This window comes from Geotrypetes seraphini, chromosome 5 (genome assembly GCF_902459505.1).
Source record: "Geotrypetes seraphini chromosome 5, aGeoSer1.1, whole genome shotgun sequence".
In the NCBI taxonomy this organism is placed as follows: domain Eukaryota; kingdom Metazoa; phylum Chordata; class Amphibia; order Gymnophiona; family Dermophiidae; genus Geotrypetes; species Geotrypetes seraphini.
The window spans coordinates 39,031,701-39,056,379 of record NC_047088.1 but is presented as its reverse complement, the minus strand read 5'-3'; the positions used below and the strand labels follow the sequence as shown (position 1 = coordinate 39,056,379).

The window sequence follows — 24,679 nt, the reverse complement described above, 5'->3', positions numbered from 1 at the left end:
CTCTTTCAATAAATATATATAAATTTATTTAAAAAAAAAAAAGCACCTTGTTATCTATGATCAAAACTGTTCCTTTGTTTTTCCACAATGAGTACTGTCATATCATTTAAGTATGAATTTTAAATTAATACAATAAAGCAATCTGTCCAGGTAAATGAAAAATTAACTACAATCTAAAAAGATGAAAAGTGTAAGCATTGCACAAAGTGAACTGGAGGCCCTCCTAGACTCCCCCTCCCAGATGCCTGGTGGTCTAATAAGACCCCCATTCCTCCATCCTCAGCATGGTACTAAAATGTAGAAAAGTTGTTTCCCCTCCCCTGCCCCTTTCAGATGATCACGTCAGACCCCCTCCCTTAGATGCACACTTTCCCTTAAAAGTCTAGGGGGCAGAAGTGACTCTTTCCCTTCCTGTCCTTGGCAATAGATAATCCAATGTGCTCTTATTAGTATATTAGGGACTCAGTTTTATAAATGGAGTTGAAATTTGGGCACAAAAAAAAAAAAAAAAAGCATGCTCAAAGCTGGTCACTGTTTATAGAAAAGCGTTTAGTGCCAGGATCTGTGCCCAGTTTTGAGCACGAGGATTTACACCAATTGAATCCTGGTGTAAATCCCTATGCCTAGACTAGGTGCAGATCCACTGAATTCTATAAGATTGTGCACAAATCCTAAAACACGCGCCCCTCCCCCCTCCCATGGCCACATCCCTTTCCAGATTTGCAAGAAAAAATTTACATGCACATCTTTATAGAACAGTGACTAAAAAATGCATATGCAAATTCCAATTGCCAATTAGTTCCAATAACTGACTATCAGCACCAGTGTTCCCTCTAAGCGGGCGGGTGTTGTGAGCAAACTTTTTTCACCGTGAGCCAAAAATATCGGGCGCCAGCAAGTTATGAGCCAACTCGCCCGATTCTCCTCTCGCCGCCCTGCCATCTGCCGTACGCCTCTTCCGATCGTGCGCTGTGACGAGAAACGTGTGCGCTGCGATGTAATATTTTGTGCGCCAGCGCACGCCAGCGCAGCTTAGCGGGAACACTGGTTCAAATGGTTTTATTTATTTCCCCAAATTTATTTTTGTTATACGCATTGAAAATATTTGATATTGCGTTTAAATCAAAATCTCAATAAACTTGAAACGAGTGCCCGTGAGATTGTGGGAGGGTTAAATACTCAAAACTTAGAAGTTTTTGCTACGCCAGCTTTCTGGTATCTTTACATACAGTGGCGTACCTAGCATATGTAACATCCGGGGCCCATCATTTTTTGGCACCCCCCCCCCCATCTGTAAGAAAAACATGATTTTTAGTAACAAACCACACGTCACACATGAGTACCTAGGAAAAGGCAGCATCTTACATATTGCAGTGAGCAGTACATCAATACACCCATTGTAAAACTAAACAAGCCAGACCAGCACAGATCAATCCTACACCGTCAATCCTAACAGAAAACCATGTCTTTCGAACACACAGAACACAGAAAACACCTTCGCCTAGTAAGGAATATGTAATCACAAACTAACCCCTCCCTCTTTTACAAAACTGTAGTGTGGATTTTAGCTACGGAGGTAACAGCTCTGATGCTCATAAAATTCTGAGCATCAGAGCTGCTACCACCAAGGCTGGTGCTAAAAACGCTTCACAGTTTTGTAAAAGGGGGGATAAAATAAAAATACATAGACAAAGGTTAAATTGAACCAGCAAGAAGCTGGACTCTGCATACAATGCTTCACAGAAACAGTGACACATGTCTCCTAAAGCAATAAATAAATAGAAATTTTTTTCTACCTTTGTCTTCTGTGGTTTCTCCTTTCCTCATCTTCTTGTAACTCTCTTCCTTCCATCCACTGTCTGCCGTCTCTCTTCCCCTATATGGCATCTTCTCTCCTTCTATGCCCCTTCCAGAAACTGTATGCCTCCCCCTTCCATCTCTCCTTTCACCCCATTGGTCTGGCATCTCTCTCCTCGCCTTCCCTCTCCCACACCTCTCCTCATAGTCTGGTATCTCCCCTTCCCTGATTCTCTGGCATCTCTCTCCTTTCCTTTTCTTCCATCTTTCGCTCCCCCTCCATGCTCTCACATCTCCCCCTTCCTTTTCCCTTAGACTGGCATACCTTCCTCCTACGCTCCAAGCCCTGGCATCTCCTTTAATTCCCTCCCTCATCTTCCTTCTCCCTCCAGCTGGGTACCGCAACACTCTTCCCTGCAGCTCTGCACTTCCCCACAATTGCCATGCTTCGGTTCCTCTTCTTCCTTCCTTCCTCCCCCCCCCCCCCCCCGCGGGACCCTGCGGCACCATCAACTCTTACTCCCTCTAATGTCGGCCCTGCAGCTCCAGACTTCCTCGCACCTTCTCCCCTCCCCCTTTGGATCGCTATTATTTTAAATGTTATAGCCGCGGAGCTGTATCCATCAGTGGAGATGTCTAACCTCGGCCTGCCCCGGAACTCTTACTGCAGCAGCCGCCCGTCTAGGCAGGAACAGGAAGTCACTGTTGCAGTAAGAGTTCCGGGGCAGGCCGAGGTTAGACATCTCCACTGATGGATACAGCTCCGCGGCTATAACATTTAAAATAATAGCGATCCAAAGGGGGAGGGGAGAAGGTGCGAGGAAGTCTGGAGCTGCAGGGCCGACATTAGAGGGAGTAAGAGTTGATGGTGCCGCAGGGTCCCGCGGGGGGGGGGGGGGGGGGGAGGGAAGGAAGAAGAGGAACCGAAGCATGGCAATTGTGGGGAAGTGCAATCCCCCCAATGCGTCCCCTTACCTTACCGACGCGTGTGTGCGCTGTGAAGAGAAACTTTGCGCTGCGATGTAATATTTTGTGCGTGAGCGCAGGCCAACGCAGCTTAGCGGGAACACTGATCAGCACCCAATTATTGACACTAATTGGCTTGATAAGAATTTAAACTATGCACACAATTTGGGTGCATGCCCAAATTTGCATGTGTAATTTTTAGCGCTATACATATAGAGATTTGGAGGGGGGGCTTGATTCCTAACGGTAGTACTGTGAGACTTCTGCTTGAGACCAGTAGGTACTATATTTGTATATGCCCCCAGATTCCTACAGATAAGTCTAGGTTATGTGTGTGTATGTAAGGGGGAGGGGGGGCGCACCTGTCCTGATCCTATGTACTGTAAGTAGTAGAGTTTTGGTGAGGTGACTACTTTTCTACATCTTAGCTTATTAGGCCTGCAGATGAAGGTAGAATCAGCAGAGACTGAAGACACTCCTAGGGAGGGGGCCCAGGAGGGTGGCCTCCAATTCAAGTCAGCGGGCCCATTAATTTTCTCCAAATAACACAGCAGTTCTGGCCTAATCTTTGCCAGCAAGAGCAAAATCCAGCAGTTTGCATATGTCCCATCTCTAAGAGTATCTCCCTGCTGTGCAAGTAAACTTGTAGAGAACTACATGAATAAGTCTACCCATATTAAATGGACATTTTTTTCCCAGCCACATAAAGAATGCTCCAACATATTCATTAGCTGGTGGCTAAATGATTCTGCTGCCCTGGTCTAAATACTCTTATCAAACCTGAATGTGAATGGGATGATCTTAATCTGTAGATATAGCCCCCTTGTCATAAGCATAGACTGCAGGAAGAAGCGGAGACTTAGAGGGGATACGATAGAGACTTATAAGATCATGAAAGGCATAGAGAAGGTGGAAAAGAACAGATTCTTCAGGCTAGCCGGGCCCACAAAAACAAGAAGGCATTCAGAAAAATTGAAAGGAGACGGATTCAAAACGAATGCTAGGAAATTCTTCTTCACTCAGAGGGTGGTGGACACCTGGAATACACTCCCAGAGGAGGTGATAGGGCAGAGTACAATACTGGGCTTCAAAAAGGGATTGGATGACTTCCTGAAGGATAAAGGGATTGAAGGGTATAGGTACAGGTATTAAATGAATAGGGGATGAAAGACTTAGGTAAGGTCCAATGACAGGTCACGGACCTGGGGGGCCGCCACTGGTGCGGACTGCTGGACACGATGGACCCCTAGTCTGACCCAGCAGAGGCAATGCTTATGTGCTTATAAGTGGGTTTCAACACACTCAGGCAAGGCAACAGCAAAATTCTAACATTTCCACAGCACTCCTGTACATATCAGAATTGTCTTCCTTGGCAAATTACGAGAGCTTCCTGTTCAAAGTACAATGCACAAGCCTGTTTAACAATCTCTGGCTTGGGAGCTGTTAATCAGCAGGGTAGTTTCTTCCTACTTGTTATTGCCTCCCACCTTGGCAAACTTGTAAAGATAACAGTTAGCAATTTCAGTGGATAGTAAATTATAGGTATGGTAAGTCACATAACTTAGAGAAAGCTATGCTGTGTGCTAAGTTTGTTTGTAGTAGATGGTGAGATGTTGCCTTACAAACATATACCCTGTTAAAGCTGAGGCCTGTACTTCTCTTGCCTACATTTAATACTGAATCCATGCATGCACAGATATGAGAGAAGAAAAAAAAGGTGATGCATTATTTCTTTTCCTGATGCCAAACACAGAATAGTAAGTTCTCCAATTTGGGTGATGCCTTTTTCACAGCGCAAAAAACTTTCTAGAAGCCTTTGAGAAGACAGCAAAAATACATCAATTCCTATAATTCATTAATCATCATAATGTGAATTTTATTTAAAAATTGGCATATAACAAATTACATAATAAAAAGAGAGAATGGCATCAATTAACATACATTATTATAAATAAAAGGGTAATACTGTGTTTCCCCGAAAATAAGACCTACTCCAAAAATAAGCCCTAGCATGATTTTCGGGGTAGGTCTTAATATAAGCCCTACCCTCGAAAATAAGCCCTAGTTGCCGGCAGCAGCGCTTCCCCCCACCCCACCCCTTTCATGTCTCCCTCCTATCTGAACCCCAACCATAAGACCAAAATACCTGTTAACAAATGGCAGCGTCGGCAGCACAGGCTGTATCGTGGCCTGCCCTTCTCACGCCCGGCCATTCTGTGCCACGTTGCTGATGACATCATCATTGATGCAGCAGAGGAACGCCTGGAGGTAGAAGGGCAGACCGCGATTCAGCCTGTGCTGCCGACGCTGCAGTTTGTTTCCAGGTATTTTGGCTCGCAATTGGGGTTCGGATGGGAGGAATAGAAAGATGCTGCCCAGGGGGAAAGGGAGGAAGGGAGGGATAGAAGCTTCCAGGGTTCTGCTGCACAAGGGATGGGAGGGATAGAAGCTGCAAGGGTTCTGCTGCACAAGGGGAGGGAATAGAAACTGCAAGGGTTCTGCTGCACAGGGGGGATAGAAAGATACTGCACAATGGGATGGGTGAGAAAGGAGGAAAGATGCTGCACATATGGGGGAGAGAAAGGAAATAGGAAAAATTGGAGTGGAGGAGAGAAAGTGAGAGATGATCATAGTACATGAAGAAAATAAGACATTCTCGAAAATAAGACCTAGTGCCTTTTTTGGGCCCAAAATTAATATAAGACAGTGTATTATTTTCAGGGAAACACGGTATTGTAAATTATTTAATCCTAAACCAAGCACAAACCTAATAGGATTATATTCAGATTCCAGAATGTCTTTACTTTTTTCAGAAATTTGTAGGCTTTCAGCTACGGGGTATTGAATTTTCAATGTGAAACCCATATTGCCTGGTACAAGTTAATTACGCCATGATGAAGAGATACATCAGGAACAAAGTGTCCTTTTGGGATTTATTGAATGTTACATTTATAACAGGTAAGCAGGGGTTATACTAGACTTCTCCCTCCGTATCCACAGGGGTTAGGGACAGAGCCGGCCCGCAAATATTAGAAAACCGCAAATAATATTCAGGTTGGCTCTGACCTACCCTCTGCTTCCCCCCAGCATCCCTTAAGCCTTACCTGGTGGTCTAGCAGGTTTTGGGGGCAGGAGCAATCTTCCTACGCTCCTGCCCCATGCAGATCATTCATAGGAAATGGCTGCCATGAGCTCCCGTCATAGACTACAGGAGCTTACAGCAGCCATTTCCTATGAGTGATCTGCATGGGGCAGGAGCGTAGGAAGATCGCTCCTGCCCCAAAAACCTGCTAGGCCACCAGGTAAGGCTTAAGGGAGGGTCTAAGAGGGCTTAAAAATAACCCCCAAAATGAAAATGGATCTTAAAAAAATTATCGAGAATAACCGAATCTGCAGATGCTGAAACCACAGATTCGGAGGGAGAAGTGTAAGTAGTCAGCATAATTCACAAAGAGTTGACTTCACTTATCAGTCACTGTTGCTCAACAGAAGTCTAGCATCTGCGTTTTGCACAAGACTGTTTTGTGGTAAATCCTGAATTAACGTGTTAGTGTAAGCTTAATGGTGCTTGTCTAGAAAATTATGTAGTTGACATATCTGGCACAGATTAAGAACCTTACATATGTCTCATTCTCTATGGGAAATAAATGATCCAACTGCATCCCTATCGGTTTCAGTTATAAGATAATTTCTGGTACGAAAGAAAGCTAAAGTACTTTCCCCTGCCTGCTGACCCAGAAAAGTCTAGATTTGGCTGCATTAAGCTTTAAAATTATGTAACAACTCAGCCAGAGCACCTATATAAGATACTGACTTAAGGTGATGGCAACAGTTTGGTCAATTCCAAACTTGGTGTGCAAGTAAATGAATGTTATCTGTTCACAGATAAACTCAAAAAAAGATTTGTCTGCCTTATGTACCTTTTAATAAATGGCTACAATACTAAGGCCCACTCCATCCCACATTGCCTCTTCATTTAGCAAGGTCCTTCTGCCTCCAGCACAGAACTTTAGCTGCTTCACAAAGAAGGGACATTTGAACAAAAAATAAAATACTGTGACATCTCAAACAGCAACATCCTACCATTACATTCCAAATGGCTCAATGAACTGCAGTTGCAGACTCTTCCTCTGACAAGAGCTTGCTTTTATCTCCCAATTTGCTAAGCCTCCAAGCAAGTGAGCAACTCGCTTCAACCAATAATTTCACACATTCCATCTGTGATCTAGAGCAGTGTTCTTCAACCTTTTTACACCCGTGGACCGGCAGAAATAAAAGAATTATTTTGTGAACCGGCAAACTACTAAGACCGAAATAAAAAAAACACATTTTTGCCCCGTCTCCGCAAGCTCGGTCCCCACAAACCATCTGATCCCATCTGCACAAGCCTCAGTTATGATTTTATATTGAACGTATTTTATTAAAGTATAAAAAGAAACAATATTCTGTACAATTGTCATTTTATAAATATAAATATTCAGAGCAAGGACCAACAAAACCCCTGTCTCCCCTCCCCTTCCCTTCACATATATCCCCTCTACTATCAAGAAAACTGAACAAGCCAAATTATTACAGAATGCTACACAGAAATATCATGCTAACAGAATACTGCAGTCACACATGATAGGAATAGTGTTAGGCTTTGCAGTCCCCAGTTATGTCTCTAGCAGGATATATATTTCAAATCTGATATATTGTAATGACAAAATAGAAATAAAATGATTTTTTTCTACCTTTTGTGGTCTCTGCTTTCATCTTCTTTCCACTCTTCCCTCCAGCGCCTGCCTGTTCCATCCACTGTCTGGCCTCTCCCCCTTCCATATGTATCTGACTTCTTTCTATGCCCCTCTCCCCTTTCCATCCAGCCTGTGCCTCCTCTCTCCTTTTTATATCATTCATTCCAGCTTCACTGCTTTCTTCATTTTTATCTCTCCTACACCAGATCTAGCATCTTTATCCCTCTCTCATTTCTCTGCTGACCCCCTTTCCAGCATCAATCTGTCTACTTTCTCATTCCTCTGTCTCTCCCCTTTCCCTCATCTGATCTCTATTCCACCCTGACCCCCTTCCCCTCCTGTAATCTCCCTGCCAGCTGTTTCTTTCTTTTTTCCCTTCTCCCTTCCCTCTTTCCCCCTATCCAACATTAACTCTCTTCCTATCCCTTTCCCTCCTCCCCTCCCAGTAGCATCTCTCCTTCTACCTCTTTCCAGGTCCAGTAGCAGCTCTCCCTATATCCAGCAGCTTCCCAGCCTCCAACAGTGGCTTCCTCTCCTTCCAGCAGCTCTCAATACTTGCCTGCAGCAGTGATTTACTTAGGCAGCCTTGGATCCGTTGCCGCCTCTGAGGAAAGGGGAAGTTGCCAAAGTGAATCACTGTCCTGGTAAATACAGAGCTGCTAGGAGAGGAGACAGCCACTGTTGAAGGCTCCCTGCACATTCGCGACTCCCCCAAGCCGGCAAAAACAGCTTTGCACCGCAGGCCCTGCTGCCCAAGACGAGCCGGAGGCCCCTACCCGCCGCATCCTGCACGTGGGCAGACTCTCAGCACAAACACTGCTGATGGCCCCAATAGACACGCTGACCTCCCCGCGCACGCTGACCATCTCCTCTCTGCCTGCACTTTCCCCGCGGCCCTCTTCGGCGACATGGCAGGGGCAGCGATCAAGACAGGCTGCCGATATCGGGATCTTTCCTCTCTGAGTCCTGCCTATTTTGTTTCAACTTCCTGTTTCTGCATAGGCGAGACTCACAGAGGGAATGCCCGACGTCGGCAGCCTGTCTTGATCGCCCGAGGCTGGGAGGAACAGAAGATTTCCGAACACCACCGGGGCAGGAAATTTAACGGAGTCCATCTCGCCAGTCCTGCGCGGACCGGCAGGAATTTTCTGCGGAGCGGCACCGGTTCGCGGACCGGCGGTTGAAGAACTGTGATCTAGAGCACTGTCCCGCAAACTTTTTGGCACCAGGGCACACTAAATTCGGTGCCGCAACCAGAAGGTACTCAGAAGTGTGCGGGAGTACCTGTGAGCATGTAAACAGGCAGGCAAAAAAAAAAAAAAAAACCTGCTTGGAAGCAGTTTCCTTACCAAAAGGAATGAACTGAGGCTAATGGTATACACCTGCCAAATGTCTTGAGAGACTCTGTGCAGCTGTTAGTGCACTAGAATTGTGCTTAATACAAGGGTATTTATTATAGTGTAATAGGGCTATTTTTTTTTATATGTGATTTAGTTAGGAGATGTATATTCAAATGATAGCCTCAAGTAACTAGCAGCTACCAGTCCCTATCTCTTTATCCTTCCAACATTTCTTTCTTTCTTTTTTTTTTAATTCTTTATTCATTTTTAAACTTTCATCAAGTGTACAGAAATTCATAATAAACACAATTAATTTAATCACTTGAACATTTCTTTCTTTTGAGATCCTCTCTGGCCATATCCTGTAGTTTCAAATCAACCCCCCCCCCTCCCCACCCAAGTAAGACCAAATAAATTAACTAGACACACAATCAACATAAAACAGCTGACATTTTAGAAAGTAGGAAAACTGTATATAATTCTGTTGGCAAATGACTTCCCAGTTGCTTAAAGTCCACTTTCTCCCAATGCAGCACAAGTTTGATACAGCTAGGCTAGACAAACCCATATGAAATAGGATAAGACTAAACTAAACGAAACCTTAGGTTTATATACCGCATCCTCTCCACAATCGTAGAGCTTGGCACGGTTTACAAGAGTTGGGAGAGAAAGGAACTCCAATGAAGATTAAATGGTTTAGTGAGAAGAATATCTGGAGGGCTTAGAATGCCAAAGATGGGGTAAGTATTACATTTTTGAAAACAGCCAGGTTTTCAGACATGGAATAGCAGTAGTAGACAACCAGGCATCTTCTCTTGAAACATCCCAAGTTCTTAGATTGAGGAGAAAGAGGAAAAATGAACAACCTCCTGTTCAATCTAATCCTCTGAAATGGATGCCTATGGCGCAAAGGTCTGACTGAAAAATATATATATATTTTTTTTTTAATTCAGTGTTATGAAACTGGACTCTCGGAACCACATGAACCTGCCAGAGAATGTGCCACAAAGACACAAGATCTGGATAAATAGCACAGCTTCATTAACTAGAAGATGTATGATTTACTCGTAGTAATGGTGACTTATTGCACTGGCTTCTTTTTTTTCAGTTTGGAAAGAATTTGACATTTACGTTGTTTCCATTTTACAAGACACTTGCTAATATAAACATCCTTTTGAGCCATCTACTGCTGCATGCAGAACCATGGTTCTAATTCAAACATTTTAACTGGTTTCATAAATCACAAATTCCTGCCACAGCTAAACTAGAACAATTATTGTGAGAAATAGCAGCAGGAAACAATGGGGGTCTTTTACTAAGGCGCGCTAAAGGCAGCCATTCGGAGTGCAGTGGGGGACCAAGAAGGCATGCAAAAAGCACGTGCCTGCCTCGTGCACCGTTATGCCTCTGCCGGAAGAGAGCAGGGGAACTGAGGCAGGAGCAAGAAAAGCGTGCGGGACTGCCGGGATGGGAAAACAGGTACCTGGGGGGGGGGGGGGGGTACTGCCTTTGCCTGGGGGCTGGCTGGCTGGCTGGCTTGGGACTGGCTGGCTGCCACTACACGTGCCCACCACTAGATGTACCCTGCACCAGCTTACCACTAGACCACCAGTCAGTCACTGAAGAAAAAATTAAAAATGAAAATGTCTTCTTTTTTTTTAAACTGTAAAGAAAGGAACACAGCGATTCGCAAAGAAAATAAACACAAACCACGGTGAGAGAAGGCACGAAGAAACAAAGTTAAACACAGAGAGTCAAAGACGGACTTCTCGGCTCTGCGGAAAACTGAGAACTGAGGAGACGCGCCCTGTGCTGGGCAGGAAGGCACTCGCGCATGCGCGGTGCGGCTGACTCGAAACTTCTAGTTTCTACAAGCAAGTCTGCTTGCGAGGCTTCCGCATCGGGGCTCCGTCGGTAACGTCACCCATATGTGAAAATAGCTGCCTGCTTGTCCTGGGATAATACATTTTCTCTAAATTTATCATTAAAAAAAATGAAAGCCATAAACCATTTAATTTGTACATTTAGTACTTTATTTTGTAGCAGGATACCTACATAAGAAGTTCAAAAAGATGACTATTTTAAAAGCATTTTATATAAAAGCAAATAAGGCACCTAAATTCCTATACAAAATAGTTCCAGTCCCAAGTGTGCATATTGACAAAATTTACTCTTGCTCCAAATATGTAAATAGGTACTCTACAGGTGTTGCATACTTTATAAAATATGCCTGTACACTGCAACAGTCTCCGCTTTGCTCATGGGATATCTATGTACAGATCACGTAAAAGCACACGTACCCTTTTATGTATACAGTACGTGGTCAGTTTTATAAAAGATCTTTTCTGAATGTATAAACAGGCCTTACACATGGGAATAGCTTTATAGAACTACCCCTAAAAATATGGTAAATCTGTTTCTTTATGCACACATACATATAATGCATTACAAATAAACCAACAAGCAAGACTGGTTCATGAGGTTATGGGGCTCTGAGTCACCTTTTGCTTTCAGGTCCCCATCCTTGCAGTATGAGCCCTAGATGTCAGAGCTCCCCACCTTACTTACGCCCTCCCTCTCCTACATCTGACATTGATCTTTTTTTTACCATTTATCTCATCTGCCTCTTTCTATAACTATTTCATTATTTTGAAACCGTGGATTGAAGACAAAGTTTTATTTTATTTTTCTTTCCAGCTTATGATTTATCTTTAATCTTATCTATTGTTTTGCCTTTTGTCTTTGTTTTGTTCTATTTCTATCATTTAAATTTCTCCAGAATTCTACTGTTCAACGGCTCCCCCTTCTGCTTCTATTCCTTTCTCTCCTCTCTTCTACCTTCCAAAGTATTTAGATCAATGCTGTCTTATTAAAATATTTATTTTATTTTTATTTTTCCTCTAACTCTACTTTTCACTTCTCTATTACCCTCCAGGTACTTTAGTTAGATTGTGAGCCTTCGGGACAGTAAGGGAATTTTTCAAGTACCTTTCTTATTTCTAATCTTAATGTATATTTTCTGTAAACCGCTTAGAACCTAACGGATGTAGCGGTATATAAGAAATAAATTACATTACATTAAATAAATTACATTACATTACATTACATTACATTTTTGTCCTCCCTCCAGTCCTGGACAGTGAAAGCACAGGTCCTATATGAGCTGCAGCTGATTAAAAGTCAGAAGGCTCTTGGCCTAGAAGTCCTGGGTGAGAGGCTCTTGGAAGGTCTCTAGAGCTGGCCTCAGGCTATAGCACTGCAGCTCCCCCAGTCCCATAGCAGCAGAGCCTCTTCACTCCTCCCCCTTGGAAGGGATTTCCCAAAGATATCCCATGCCTTGCTTCTTTTTTTGGCAGTCTCCTCCTTCATCATCTGCCCAGATGCTAGCTGGCAGTGCCCCACTGTTCTATTGCCATGGCTAGTCCATTACAGGACTGGCCCCTCCCACATCCAAATGGTCTTGTTCTGGGCGTTTCAGACTTAGATGAAATTTTGGTTGAAAATGTGGTCTGGGCGCACCAATGCCTATCTACCTGCCTGCCACTAGGCCTGCCTGCCCTATGCCCTGTCCCAGCCTACCACTAGATTACCAGAGGGGGGACAGGGTTCAGAATTTTTTTTCTTGGCTTTTTACTCCTCTAAATCTAGGGTGTGTCTTGTGGTCAGGTACATCTTATGGAGCAAAAAATACGGCAAGACCAGATTGACTTCCTGGTCAAAAAATTCTTCTTTAGACTCAGACAATTAAGAGCAATTTGATCCATCCTAACTCAGACCAGTTTTAGAATAATTGTACAGGCTGTTCTACTTCTATATCTAGATTACTGTAACTCCTTGTACTACAGTATCACTGAAAGGGAATATTAAAGATTGCAGCTGCTCCAGAATATGGCAGCTAAATTAATCTTTTGGGTGGGCCGATTTGAGAAGACAGGCCCGTTACTGGAAAGAGTTACACTGGCTGACAATGAAAAAGAGTTCAATTTAATATTGCTTGCATGGTCTACGAGCAATATATGGCAAGAACGCTAACAAACTTGTATCAGATATTAAAATCACACACTCTTTTCAAAACTCAAGACCACCATAACGCCTTAAGCTGGCATTCTCTTCTCCTCACCAAGTTCAGGGGAGAAAATTTATTCCAGGGACCAAAAGCTTGGAATAGCCTACTGTTAAGTTTGCACCAGCTCCCCTCTTACTACAATGTCAGAAAAACGTTAAAGATATATCTCTTTCTTTGCAACTCAAGATTGTGATAGGGAGAGTCCTGTCATGCTGGAAGAAACCCTGCAGTGCTCCAAAACTATCCCTAAACTCGCTCCTAGAAGCAGGCAGGTTAGGGAAACAGTCCTGCAGAATTTATCCCCAGTGAAAGGCAACCCAAAAGTGATCCGATTATACTTGCTTAGTTCTAGTGTAGGGAATGCTAAAAGCATAGAACTACAAGGACCAGCATGCACTAGGCAGGTGACAACAAAACCCACAAAGGGATCAGCTCCTGCAATCAGCTCTGCTGAGGGCAGGATTAGTCATCAGGGAAGATATCTGGGCTCATTAGCAAAGCACCAGAGAACAGCAGGTGTTTCTAGAGGCAATCAATCCCAAGCTAGAGAAAAGGGTATGGTCTCTAGGCCAAGGGGGCAGCCATAAACTTACAGCATTCCTGAATCCTTGGGAGAGAGGAAGACCTATGCAAGCCCAGATTCAGAAGGCAGAGACCAGCACTTCCCAAAGCAAGCAGGTAGAAAACCTCTGAACTAAAGCCTCTAATCATGCTTCTGAAGATACTGAATATGATGTGTGGAAATGCCAGAAGAGCTGTTAGTAGGTGATATTGAAATGGAGTCTGATGAAATGGGCATGTTTGAAGGCATGGTCACAGAGTAAAGTTTGAGGGAAGCAAAAGCTGTGTCCGATAATGTTACCTCATAAAACAAAGTACCAGAACAATTAAGAATTACTGCTTCTGATTTAACTAAAAGTAACATAAGAGATAAGAATCGCATGCTCAGGATGAGAAGGATAATTACACCATGAGAATTGCTCCAGAGGCAAGCTGTTTGAAATTACCAGGTTTTTTTTCTTGAACTGTAGAGTGAATAAGCATGGTGTGCTAACAGGCTGTTAGCCACCAATGAGTTTTTTTGTTTGCATGTTTTGGAATTGCACTACAATATATAAAACCAGAAAATAAAGTCATCTTAAAATTCACACAAAACACCTGTACTGGACCTCTTTTATTTTGATGCAGACACCCCTCTACACTCCATGCCTCAATCAAACGCTCGGCTGAGGCTTGGGTGACTCAGGTCAGGGCTTGGGCTACTCCAGTCCAGGTCTTACCCAGTCACAAGATCCCAAAAAAACCACACTTTAACCTGATTATTCGTGAAACTCCATTGTAAACCATAATGATTCCTAGCTGAAATTTGTGGGGGTATAAGAAATTATATGGTATGGTATAGAGCAGGGGTGCCCAATAGGTCGATCGCGATCGACTGGTAGCTCGCCAAGGCAAAGTGAGTCGATCATCTAGGACTCACTTTGCCTTGGCGATCTATCGGGCCGATCAATCTTCCTCTCCCCGACGTCAATTCTGCCGTCGGAGAGGAAGTTCGGGCCAGCCAATTGCTGCCTGGCTGGGCGGAACTTCCTCTCAGACGGCAGAATTGACGTCGGGGAGAGGAAGATTGATCGGCCTGAAACAGAGAGAGCATGGGGCGGCGGTGGCGTTATCCCTTGGTGGCGTTTGGGTCCTGTTCCCCGATGGCAGCGGCAGTGGCTTGGGGAAGGGCAGGGAGGGAGAAAGAAAGAAAGGGGGCAGGCAGGGAAACAGAAGGAAAGAAGAGAAACAGAAAAAAAAGAAGGGGGGCATGAAGAGAGAAAGAAAGAAAGGTCAGGGAGAGAGGAAGAAAAAGTTGGGGGAGGGAATGAGGTGTGGAGGAGAGGAAGCATACAGGCTGAAAGAAAGATTGGATGCACAATCAGAAGAAGAAAGTGCAACCAGAGACTCATGAAAGTCGAGAGCAGCGCTGGGCATTCAGCACAGCTCCCTGTGCTAAAAACTGCTACTGTGGTTTAGTAAAAAGGGAGGGGGTGGGTATTTGTCTATTTTTGTATGGTTGTTACTGAGGTGACAATGCAGAGAGTCATCTGCTTTGACCTCTTTGAAAAAACCCCAGAATAGGAATGATAATTAACAATTCTATGCGTACAGTGTGCGTTGTGTTTTTTTAAAATTTTATTGTTGGTAGATCATTTTGACTTGGTCATTTTAAAAGTAGCTCGCGAGTCAAAAAAGTGTGGGCACCCCTGGTATAGAGCAACCTTAAGAGGGGCAGCATAGCTATGGGAGAGAGAAATATGATCCCTCTCTGTGAAGGGGCTATCTGGTGAGGGAAGCACTCTAAGCCAATGCCCCCCTTAAGCCACCCCTGCCAATAAGGAACAATTGTAAATAGTTGGGGGGGGAACAAAAAAACTCCGACAAGATTGTGCATCCTGTAGCACTATAGAAATGATTGTAGTGCACAGAATCACAACTACTAAACAATCTTTTGCAGCGTTATGATGATCTATTGACTGGTAAAAGGAGAAGGATGCAAATTCCAGAGGTGGCATGGGAGAGAAAACCTATAAAAACGTCTGCTTTCTACGCCACAATAGATTTTTTTAAAAAAAATTTCCTCAGAGAGTGAAGCGCCAACAGATTACTCGTAAGAACTAGGGTTTCTGGAGATAATCTAATCTAATCTAGTATTTCTGAATCACACTATGCCTAAACAGGTTCAAGGCGACTTATAACCAATATGGCTAAAGGTTACACTTTGGGCTAAGGCATGAAGACAAGCAGATCCCAAAAGAGACTAGAAGGAATAGGTCACATAACATTTAACCTACAAGAACAAAGATTACATGAACCTCACAGAAGTGCTGCTTGCTTTAATATCTTTTGCGTCCGTTCCGTTTGCATTTTCTGCTAGGTTCATGCAATTGCAAGCGGGGCGGGATTCAACTTCCAACGTTTGTATTAGAACCTACTCAGACATACTATGCCATGGAATCCACCATTCATCTCTCAAACTCATGCATACACTTCACTAATTACACTCTTCACCATGCATGCATAACCCACACTTTAAATACTTAAACCCCAAAAGATCTGAGTATGTCACAGTAATAAAAGCGTGTAATTCAGTTCATGGATTACATTACACAACACTGAAGTACAGTATATTAACTCAGTCTTGAGTCAGTAATTCTTAATATGTAGGAGCAGAACCACACATACCAACTTTAAAATTTAAAGCTATTACATTTTACGTCTTTCATTTTTGTATAAACTGCCACTGCCTTTATAAATTATGTTTATGATAAACTGAACCCTCTTTTATTCCATTGCTGAACTCTACCTCAAAATAAATGGAGTACTATGAAAAAAAGCCAACTATTGCAAGGAAATTCAATTATATTAAGTCATGCTGTTCCTTCACAGGACCATATGGTACAATCAATGCAAACATTTGCCAGCATGCAAACACATTTAATATAGTCTAGTGAAAATGGAAGCATAAAAAAAGATTTCATAAATAGGGTATGCAATCATAACACCACATTACTGTAAATGCAAAGTACAGACCTAGGGTTCCCTTTATTAAAGCATATTAAGCAGTTAATCCAGGAATTAGTGTGCTCAAGCTACCAGTTAACACAACATTCACTATGTGAAAAGCTACTAATCCCTACATTATCTGCCAAACATGAAACAGGGAAATGGGTGTGAACTGCATCTTATACTTAACATGAAAGACAGTATCACATATTAACATGGCAAAAAATGCAGAATAGTCAATTTTGTCTCAATAGGTGGCATTAAATGCATCCGATTATCTGCAATTCAATTAAGGTAAAGTACATTGTTTCTACATTAACTACCGTATTTTCACCCATATACCGCGCACCCGTGTAAAACGCACACACGGGTATAGCACGCGGGGAACACAAATTTATGTAAAAAAAAATTTAATATAGCGTGCACACGCTTATACTGCGCATGCTAAAACCTCCTCCCGCCTACTCCGAACCGGCATCCTCCCCCCCCCCCCACTCGCTTACCCGCGTTTTTTACAACTTTTTTTTTTCAATCAGATCGGCATCCCCCCTGCAAACCGGCATCCTCCCCCCGCTCGCGTCACCCCCCCCCCCCCGCGATCCTACATCCCCCCTAGCACCGCAAAACATCTCTTACCCGATTGGGCACCGGCACCAGCACCAATGCACAGGACGTGCATTATCTCGGAGAGAGCGAGACCAGAAGGCTTTGAGCATGCGCAAATGCTCAAAGCCTAGTCCAGCCCGGCGCAGGAAGAAGGAGGATCTCTCCTGCACCGCACCGCCCAGCCCAGCCCAAACCAACGAGGGAGGATCTTCGGGCACTGGCACGTCCTGTGCATTGGTGCTGGTGCCCAATCGGGTAAGAGATGTTTTGTGGTGCTGGGGGGGATGTAGGATCGCGGGGGAGGGGTGGTGACGCGAGCGGGGGGAGGATGCCGGTTTGCAGGGGGGATGCCGATCGGATTGAAAAAAAAAGTTGTAAAACGCACACGGTTATGCACGGTTTGTAAAATCGTGTATAACGCACGCGTTATATGCGTGAAAATACGGTAAATAGGAAGAGGGCACACCCTCAGCACTTTAACAAAGGCTTTCTCTCTCTTCACTTATCTCTCCTGTGTTCTCCCCAGTAAGTCCCTCCTATCTGTGGTCTTCTCTTCAACTGCCAACTCCAGACTCTGTCCCTTCTACCTTACTGTGCCTTATGCTTGGAATAAGCTGCCCAAATCCCTACAGCGGGCTCCATCTCTGGCAGTGTTCAAGGCCCAGTTAAAAGCCCACCTCTTCAAGAGTGCTGTCGACTCCTAAATCCTCTCATCTTGGGTTCTGCATCCTCAACCCCTATATGTCATGTCTGTCTGTCTATCCAAGTTAGATTGTAGCTCTTCCGAGCAGGGACAGTCTATAAATATCAAAATGTACAGCGCTGTGTATGCCTTTCAGTGCTATATAAGGGATTAGTAGCAGTAGTTATAGTAGATTCATTTTAGATGACATTTGGTTTTTCATCACTTTTGCACCTCTTTCTATATACATTCCGCAGGAAGTATTAGACTCAACAAGCAGATCAGCTGAAAGATTGACCTCCAATATCCAAGAATTACCAACAGTCCTGTAGGTTTGTTGTGGAAAGGAAGACTGTGGGGCCACCAGAAAATGCTTCAGTAAGCCTGAGTTACTCATACAGTGCATCTACCTTTAACGTGCTTTAGGAAATTGAGGAAACTACAAGACACATTGCCACTATGATAAACGGTTGTGAACAAAAATACGTAGTCATAGAATTTCTTGCCTATTAAATGACTAGGTGACTGATTAATGAACAAAGCCAAAACTTACTTTGGATGAAATAATTCTGTTATCACAGAATTTTGGTGCAATGTAAGCATCTGTTTCCGAGATTGGACGATGTCCAACATAAACTGTGCGAGTTCCAACTCGTTTTTCTTCTCCAGGACACTGTCAAAATAAAAAGGGAAAAGCTCCTTTTAGCTCAGATGTATAGCAGCTACAAGAGCATGCATCTTCAACAGCTGAACTTAGAGATACATAACAGGGAAGCAGTGACCATGCCCTTCCCCGTGCCAGGTACCTACTCAAATAACTGACCATAGGCAGACATGCCAAATCAGAAAAGGTCAAAGTTTTATTAGCACCCCCTTTTACAAAGCGCGGAAGAGGTTTTTAGCATCTGTCACCGCACTGACTGTTCTGCGCTGTTCCGACAGTCAGAGTTCCTATGACCATCCAAGCAGCATAGAGCGTTCATCACACCGGCTGGCACTAAAAACCTCTTCCATGCTTTTGTAAAAGGTGGGGGGGGGGGGGGTTATATGACTTAGCAAGGTAATCCAAAAGCTTCCCTACCTGCTACTTCAGAACCCAGAAGCAAATCAGCACAATTGCTTTGAAAAAAGTGTTATTCATAGTACTGCTGATTACAGCAAGCCCTGTTCCACATACACAAACGGCATTCCCAGTCTGCCTCATGTTATTATCCTTAATGCAGAGCCCAACTTGCAAGGTCTTATTGGTAGCTCACTGCACGCAGGCCCTCCCGACTACTTTTTTTTCTACCCCTTAGAGCCGTGTATCGCAAACTGTGTGGCGTGGAGAGAGGCATGTCCTGTAGTCAGTCATCTGGCACCGGCACCTGCACCCCTTCTCCTCACCTTTCCTTCTGCAGCACCACCCCCCCTCCACCGGCAGTAATAGGAGTATCAGGGTCATGGCTGATGGACATCCGCACATGGATGTGCGTGATGTCATTGCATCAACATCTGTGCATTTCTGGGTGTCCTCTAGCTGCAGCCTCGAGATTAGCGTGCCGCAGCTTAAAAAGTTTGCGACACACTGCTTTAAGAGGCTTTAACATCTGCCATAACAGCAAGAATAAAACAGTCAATACTCAGCAACGACTAAATGTAGAAACATGCCACACCTAAGCTTTTTAGAAAAACCACGTAAACAAACCTAACTCCTCCATAGCAGACAGATAAGGACCACCAGAGAAAGCAATGTTTCTCTCCCCTTTAACCTTCCATTCCACTACGTCAAGGATGCTCCTGCTAGCTGGCTGCTTCAGACCACCTCATGGCCAATGGCATTAAGTCAAATGCAAAGGCTGACAGATGGGCCATGCCTGTCTTGACTACTACTGTGTTTCCCCAAAAATAAGCCCTACCTCCAAAATAAGCCCTAGTCTGGACAGAAGCGGTGGTGCCATTGCCTTGGTCTTCCAAGCTGGGGAGCAAGACCATGTGCAGCCCTTCGTTGGTTCTTTGCCCAGTGTTCGGGGCAGCATCTAAATAACATCCCCCAGCAGGGACAGCAAGAGGTGGCGGCGGGGGAAGGGCTGGACGCTTGCGGTCATTGCCTCGGAGCTCCAGCCTGACGCACGTTCTCTCTCCTTCCCACGGGAGTTAAAGAAGAAACAAGATGGCTGGTGACAAGCGATGAGGAGGACTGCCGGCGCTCTTCCCCTTTAAGAGTCAGAGGTGGCCGGTAACCGTCAGCTCTAGCCAGGCTCGGAGCGAGGCCGACCGATGGGCCAGCTGACCCCCCTCCCCCCAGTATTCCGCCATAGCAGAAGAGCACAGGATTGACCTTGACCCCCTCCCTACTCTACAAATTCCCCTCCCCCAGTCCATAAATTGCCGAGGATGCTGTGCCAGGCCCTTTGTCAGCTTCCAAGAGACATCGGGGGTGAATTTTTCCTCCTTCACCGTCACCTGAACATTCAGAACATTAAAACAAAAATATATTGTATTTATGATTAAGCTGGTGGAGTGGCCCTTTTTTTAACCTTTGCCTTTATTTTGTTTTTCTAATGGGAAGGATAGTGTAAAGCTCCAGTGCACTGCTTAAACTGGGGGAAGAAATCTGGTTTGGTTGCTGGACCTACCACAAAAATAAGACCTAGTGCGTTTTTTGGGCCCAAAATTAATATAAGGTGCTGTCTTATTTTCAGGGAACACGGTATGTAGCTTCCTCTACCTCAAACCACCACCCATGCAAGGTGTTTCTTATTTTGTAAAAACCTGAAATGTCTTTTATGTTTACAGAATGATTTTAGACCCATACCTAGTGTCCTTTTTGCAAATACGAGGTGGTGTTGAAAAGTTCTCAGCCCAACCAAGAAGAGAATGACGTGGTTATAGTTCAATCAATGATCTGAAACAATATCAAAATATAGAATTTTGTTTCTACAAATTGGTACTTAATGAAATAAGATAATACTTTTCAGCACAGTGGCAAAATAACGCTCAGAATTTAGGAAGTTGGTTGGTTGGGCCAACAACTTTTCAACACCCCCTTGGCTGTATGAGTATGCCTCACTCTACTATTTTTTCCTGTTCAATGCTAGTTGATTCAAAAGTCACACTATTGAAAACACACTTGATCCCCACAATAATTTTTCAAAATCACTACACTATAGAGAACATGGAATTTACATTCTAACTGCACTAGTAATAGAAATAATACATCTTCAGACCTAGGGAAGTTTCAAAGTCTTTTATGTGAGTAAATAGCTCCTTTTCCAAGCAAATTAGATTATTTGGAAACTATCCTCCTGCAAGCAGTGCTCACAAGATGGATACTTAACACCATAAAGGGGCATTTCCTGAGTGTGGGTTTAAAATGCAAGATAGCCATATGCATGCTTAACATTTTCTGCACATCTCCTCAATGAATTGGATTGTGACTTTTCAGATGTCAAGTTAGTGACTTTAGACATTGATGCTCTTTATATGAATATACCTCAATTAAGTACCTTGGCAATCATAGAAAATACTCTCAATGGCAGAGACTTCGACAAGATGATTCCGAACAGATTAATCATGACATTTGGTTCCTTTGCCCTTACAGAGAACTATTTTGAATTTCAGGGCAGATTTTATCAACAAATAGATTTAGAAAATCTCTATCTAGCCAACTGAGAATATCTACCTCAAAGATCATTCTTTTTCAAGCGATCTTCTACAAGCGATATATTGACAATATTCTAATCTTGTGGAAAAGCAACAGAATTCAGTTGGATTTGTTCTATGAGTGTCTAAACATATGGGACCCTCATCACAAATTTAAGATCAACGTAAATGAGAATAAGATCAATTTCCTGGACCTGTGGATACAAAATGGTTCTAGAAGTTCTTGACTTCACTATACAGGAAATCAATGAACAGGAATGCATATCTCCATTACACAAGCAATCACACACCTTCACTTAAAAACAATCTTCCCTACACCCAATTTCTCAGATTGAGAAAAATATGTATGAATACACATGACTTTGAAATGAATACAGCAGAAATGGCAAACAGATTCTCAAGCAGAGGATACCCACCAGCACATCACCAGCATATATTAAAGAAGGGTATAATTAACGTGACCATTTATTTTTTTCATCAAAACGGGACATCTATTAATTGTAAGTCTTGACCCCCCCCCAATTCCACCCTAGCCCCACTCCAAATTTATTCCATTCATTTTTCATGCACACATATTATCTTATTAATTCATAATGGTAACCATAAAATTTTAAAAAACACAAAACACTATACGCAGAGAAAATGTTAATTATTTATATTTGGGCAGATGTCAAGGCAGATGATTTTAAAATATGCAATGTCATCTTAGTAACTATAGAAAAATAGACAAATATAGTGCAAAATATAGACAGCAGATATAAATTCCCCATTGCCTTCCAGCCTTTGTCCTACTCCCTCCCCCGAAGACTCACGAGAACTGACTGCAGCCATTCAGGGAGTGGCGTGAGGCCAGGCTGGAGTGTAAAAAGCTCGCTCATGCCTTATGCGCCGCTGGCCGCAAGATACAAGGAGGCAGCCGTCCAGCGACGGAGGGGCAGGAGCATGAAAGCCTGGAACGCCAGAATTTAAAAAGGTACCGAGGGTGTGTGTGTGTGTGTGCTTAAAAATGGTTATAGTCGCTCCATAAGACGCACAGACATTTCCACCCACTTTTTTTTTTTTTGGGGGGGGGTGGGGGGGTGGGAAGTGTGTCTTTTTGGAGCGAAAAATATGGTATATGTCCAGGAACAGAGGAGTCAAATCTTTTTTAGGCCTTGCTACATATATATTTTTTGTATATGTTATGTGTGTTATATTTTTAATAAATTGTTTAATCCCATAATTGGTTGATTGTGTCCCTTCGCCACTCCATTTTTTGATATTGCATTTCCCACCTGGGTTTTTTTTTACTTTTCTCTTTTGGACAATAAATTCCAACATGGCATACAAGATCTAAGAGTTTTTGTTTTCAGGGTAATGAAACAGAAACCATACCCTTCTAAGAAACGAACAACAGTTACCGTATTTTCACGTAGATAACGCGCACCCGGGTATAGCGCGCGGAAAACACAAATTTATGTACAGAAATTTTTATATACCGCGCACACCCGTATACCGTGCATGCTGCCCGACTCTCCCGTCGCTGCCCGACTCTCCTTTCACCCGCCCCGACTCTCCTCTGGCCACCCCGACTCTCCTCTCTCCCTTGAAGTCCTGTCCCCACCCTGAAAACCTGATGCCCCCCCCGACGTCCGATTCACCACAACGCAGGACCGCTCGCACCCCCACCCCGAAGGACCGCTCGCACGCACTCCCACCCGCACCCTCACCCCCACACTGAAGGACCGCTCGCACCCCCACAGCCTCCCGACCCCCCCCATCATGTAGAAGCCCATCCGTCCCAAAGCTCCACCTACTGGTGGGGCCTAAGGCGCCTGGGCCAATCAGAATAGGCCCGGGAGCCTTAGGTCCCTCCTGGGAGCGGGGCCTGAGGCACATGGGCTCAACCTAACCATGTGCCCAAGGCCCCGCCCCCACCAGTAGGCGGAGCTTTGGGACGGATGAACCAATCCGGCCTCATTCCGTCGTTGGCTGCCTGCTGGACAGGCGGGTTTGGCTCCCGTCTGTCCGGCCAACTACACAAAGGTACGGGGAAGGGGGGTGGGGATGTCATGGGGGTCGGCCAGGGGAGTCGCGGGTCGGCTGGGGGGGCGGTCGGAGGTTCTTGGGGGGGGCGGTCATTGGGGGGAGGGGGTTTGCGTTGAGGGCAGGAGGACCTGGGATCCCTCCTGCCCGTAATGTAGTGCGGGGTGGGGGTAGGGGGTCGCCTTGGCCAGGAGGGTTTGGGCTCCCTCCTGGCCCGATATTGTTGGGGAGTTGGGGAGTCGGCGGGGCAAGAGGGCTTGGGCTCCCTTTTGCCCCGATCGTGTCGGGGGGGGGCAAGAGGGCTTGAGCTCCCTCTTGCCCCGATCGTGTCAGGGGTGCCGCGGTTGGCTGGGGCAAGAGGGCTTGAGCTCCCTCTTGCCCCGATCGTATCGGGGGTGCCACGGTTGGCTGGGGCAAGAGGGCGGGAGTGCTTGCGAGCAGCCCTTCAGGGTGGGGGTGGGAGTGCGTGCGAGCGGTCCTTCAGGGTGGGGATGCGGGTGGGAGTGCGTGTGAGTGGTCCTTCAGGGTGGGGGTGCGGGTGGGAGCGCGTGCGAGCGGTCCTTCGGGGTGGGGGTGCGGGTGCGTGCGAGCGGTCCTTCGGGGTGGGGGTGCGAGCGGTCCTGCGGCGGGGGGGGGTGAATCGGACGTCGGGGGGAACTATGTAAAAAAAATTTTGTACAACGCGCTCACGCGTATACCGCGCAAGGTTATGCACGGTTTGTAAAAACACGTATAATGCGCGCGTTATATGCGTGAAAATACGGTAATCTGAACATGGAGATTGATTATAGTGTGTTTTTATAATATCCCATGAATGGTTGGTTCAAGTCTCTGAAAACATTTTTCAAAAAAAGACCAGACCTGTATGACACATTCTTGGTATCTGCATAGTGATTTTGTTCCTGTTGTGTCCCTGACTATATTTATTTTTTCCTTCATTGTTCTCTCCTAAAACCATTGTAGTTCTACCCCTTTTTTCCCCACCATGTTTCTGTTTGTAAATCATCTTTTATTCGTTTGGTCTGTTTTTAACTTTAATTGTTTAGCATCTCCCATTTCTTTGTACTTCGCTTAATTTTTTTAAGTGTTTTTATCAAATTTTAAATAAACTTGAAACTTGATTATGTCTTATACATAATATTATCCTTGTGAATATGTCCTCACTGCCGGTTTTTTTTACAGTTGTTTATCATTACCACATGAATTTTAAGGTTACCAGACAGTTTTGTCAATATGGCTTTTCGAGGTCAAAGTTCGAAGGTACAAT

General features: G+C 44.5%; 1 protein-coding gene across 4 annotated transcripts in view; it reads right to left on the bottom strand.

Annotated features, from left to right (window-relative positions):
• ATP11C (ATPase phospholipid transporting 11C) overlaps nt 1–24,679 on the bottom strand; it is a 281,152-nt gene that overhangs the window by 197,909 nt on the left and 58,564 nt on the right. For all 4 annotated transcript variants that reach the window (XR_004539497.1, XR_004539499.1, XR_004539498.1 and 1 more), the window contains one exon: nt 18,296–18,415. Coding sequence is in view for 1 of the 4 variants with exons in the window: in XM_033944970.1 (XP_033800861.1) it covers nt 18,296–18,415 (120 nt within the window). In the remaining 3 variants the exon portion in view is untranslated. The remainder of the gene's footprint in view (nt 1–18,295; nt 18,416–24,679) is intronic.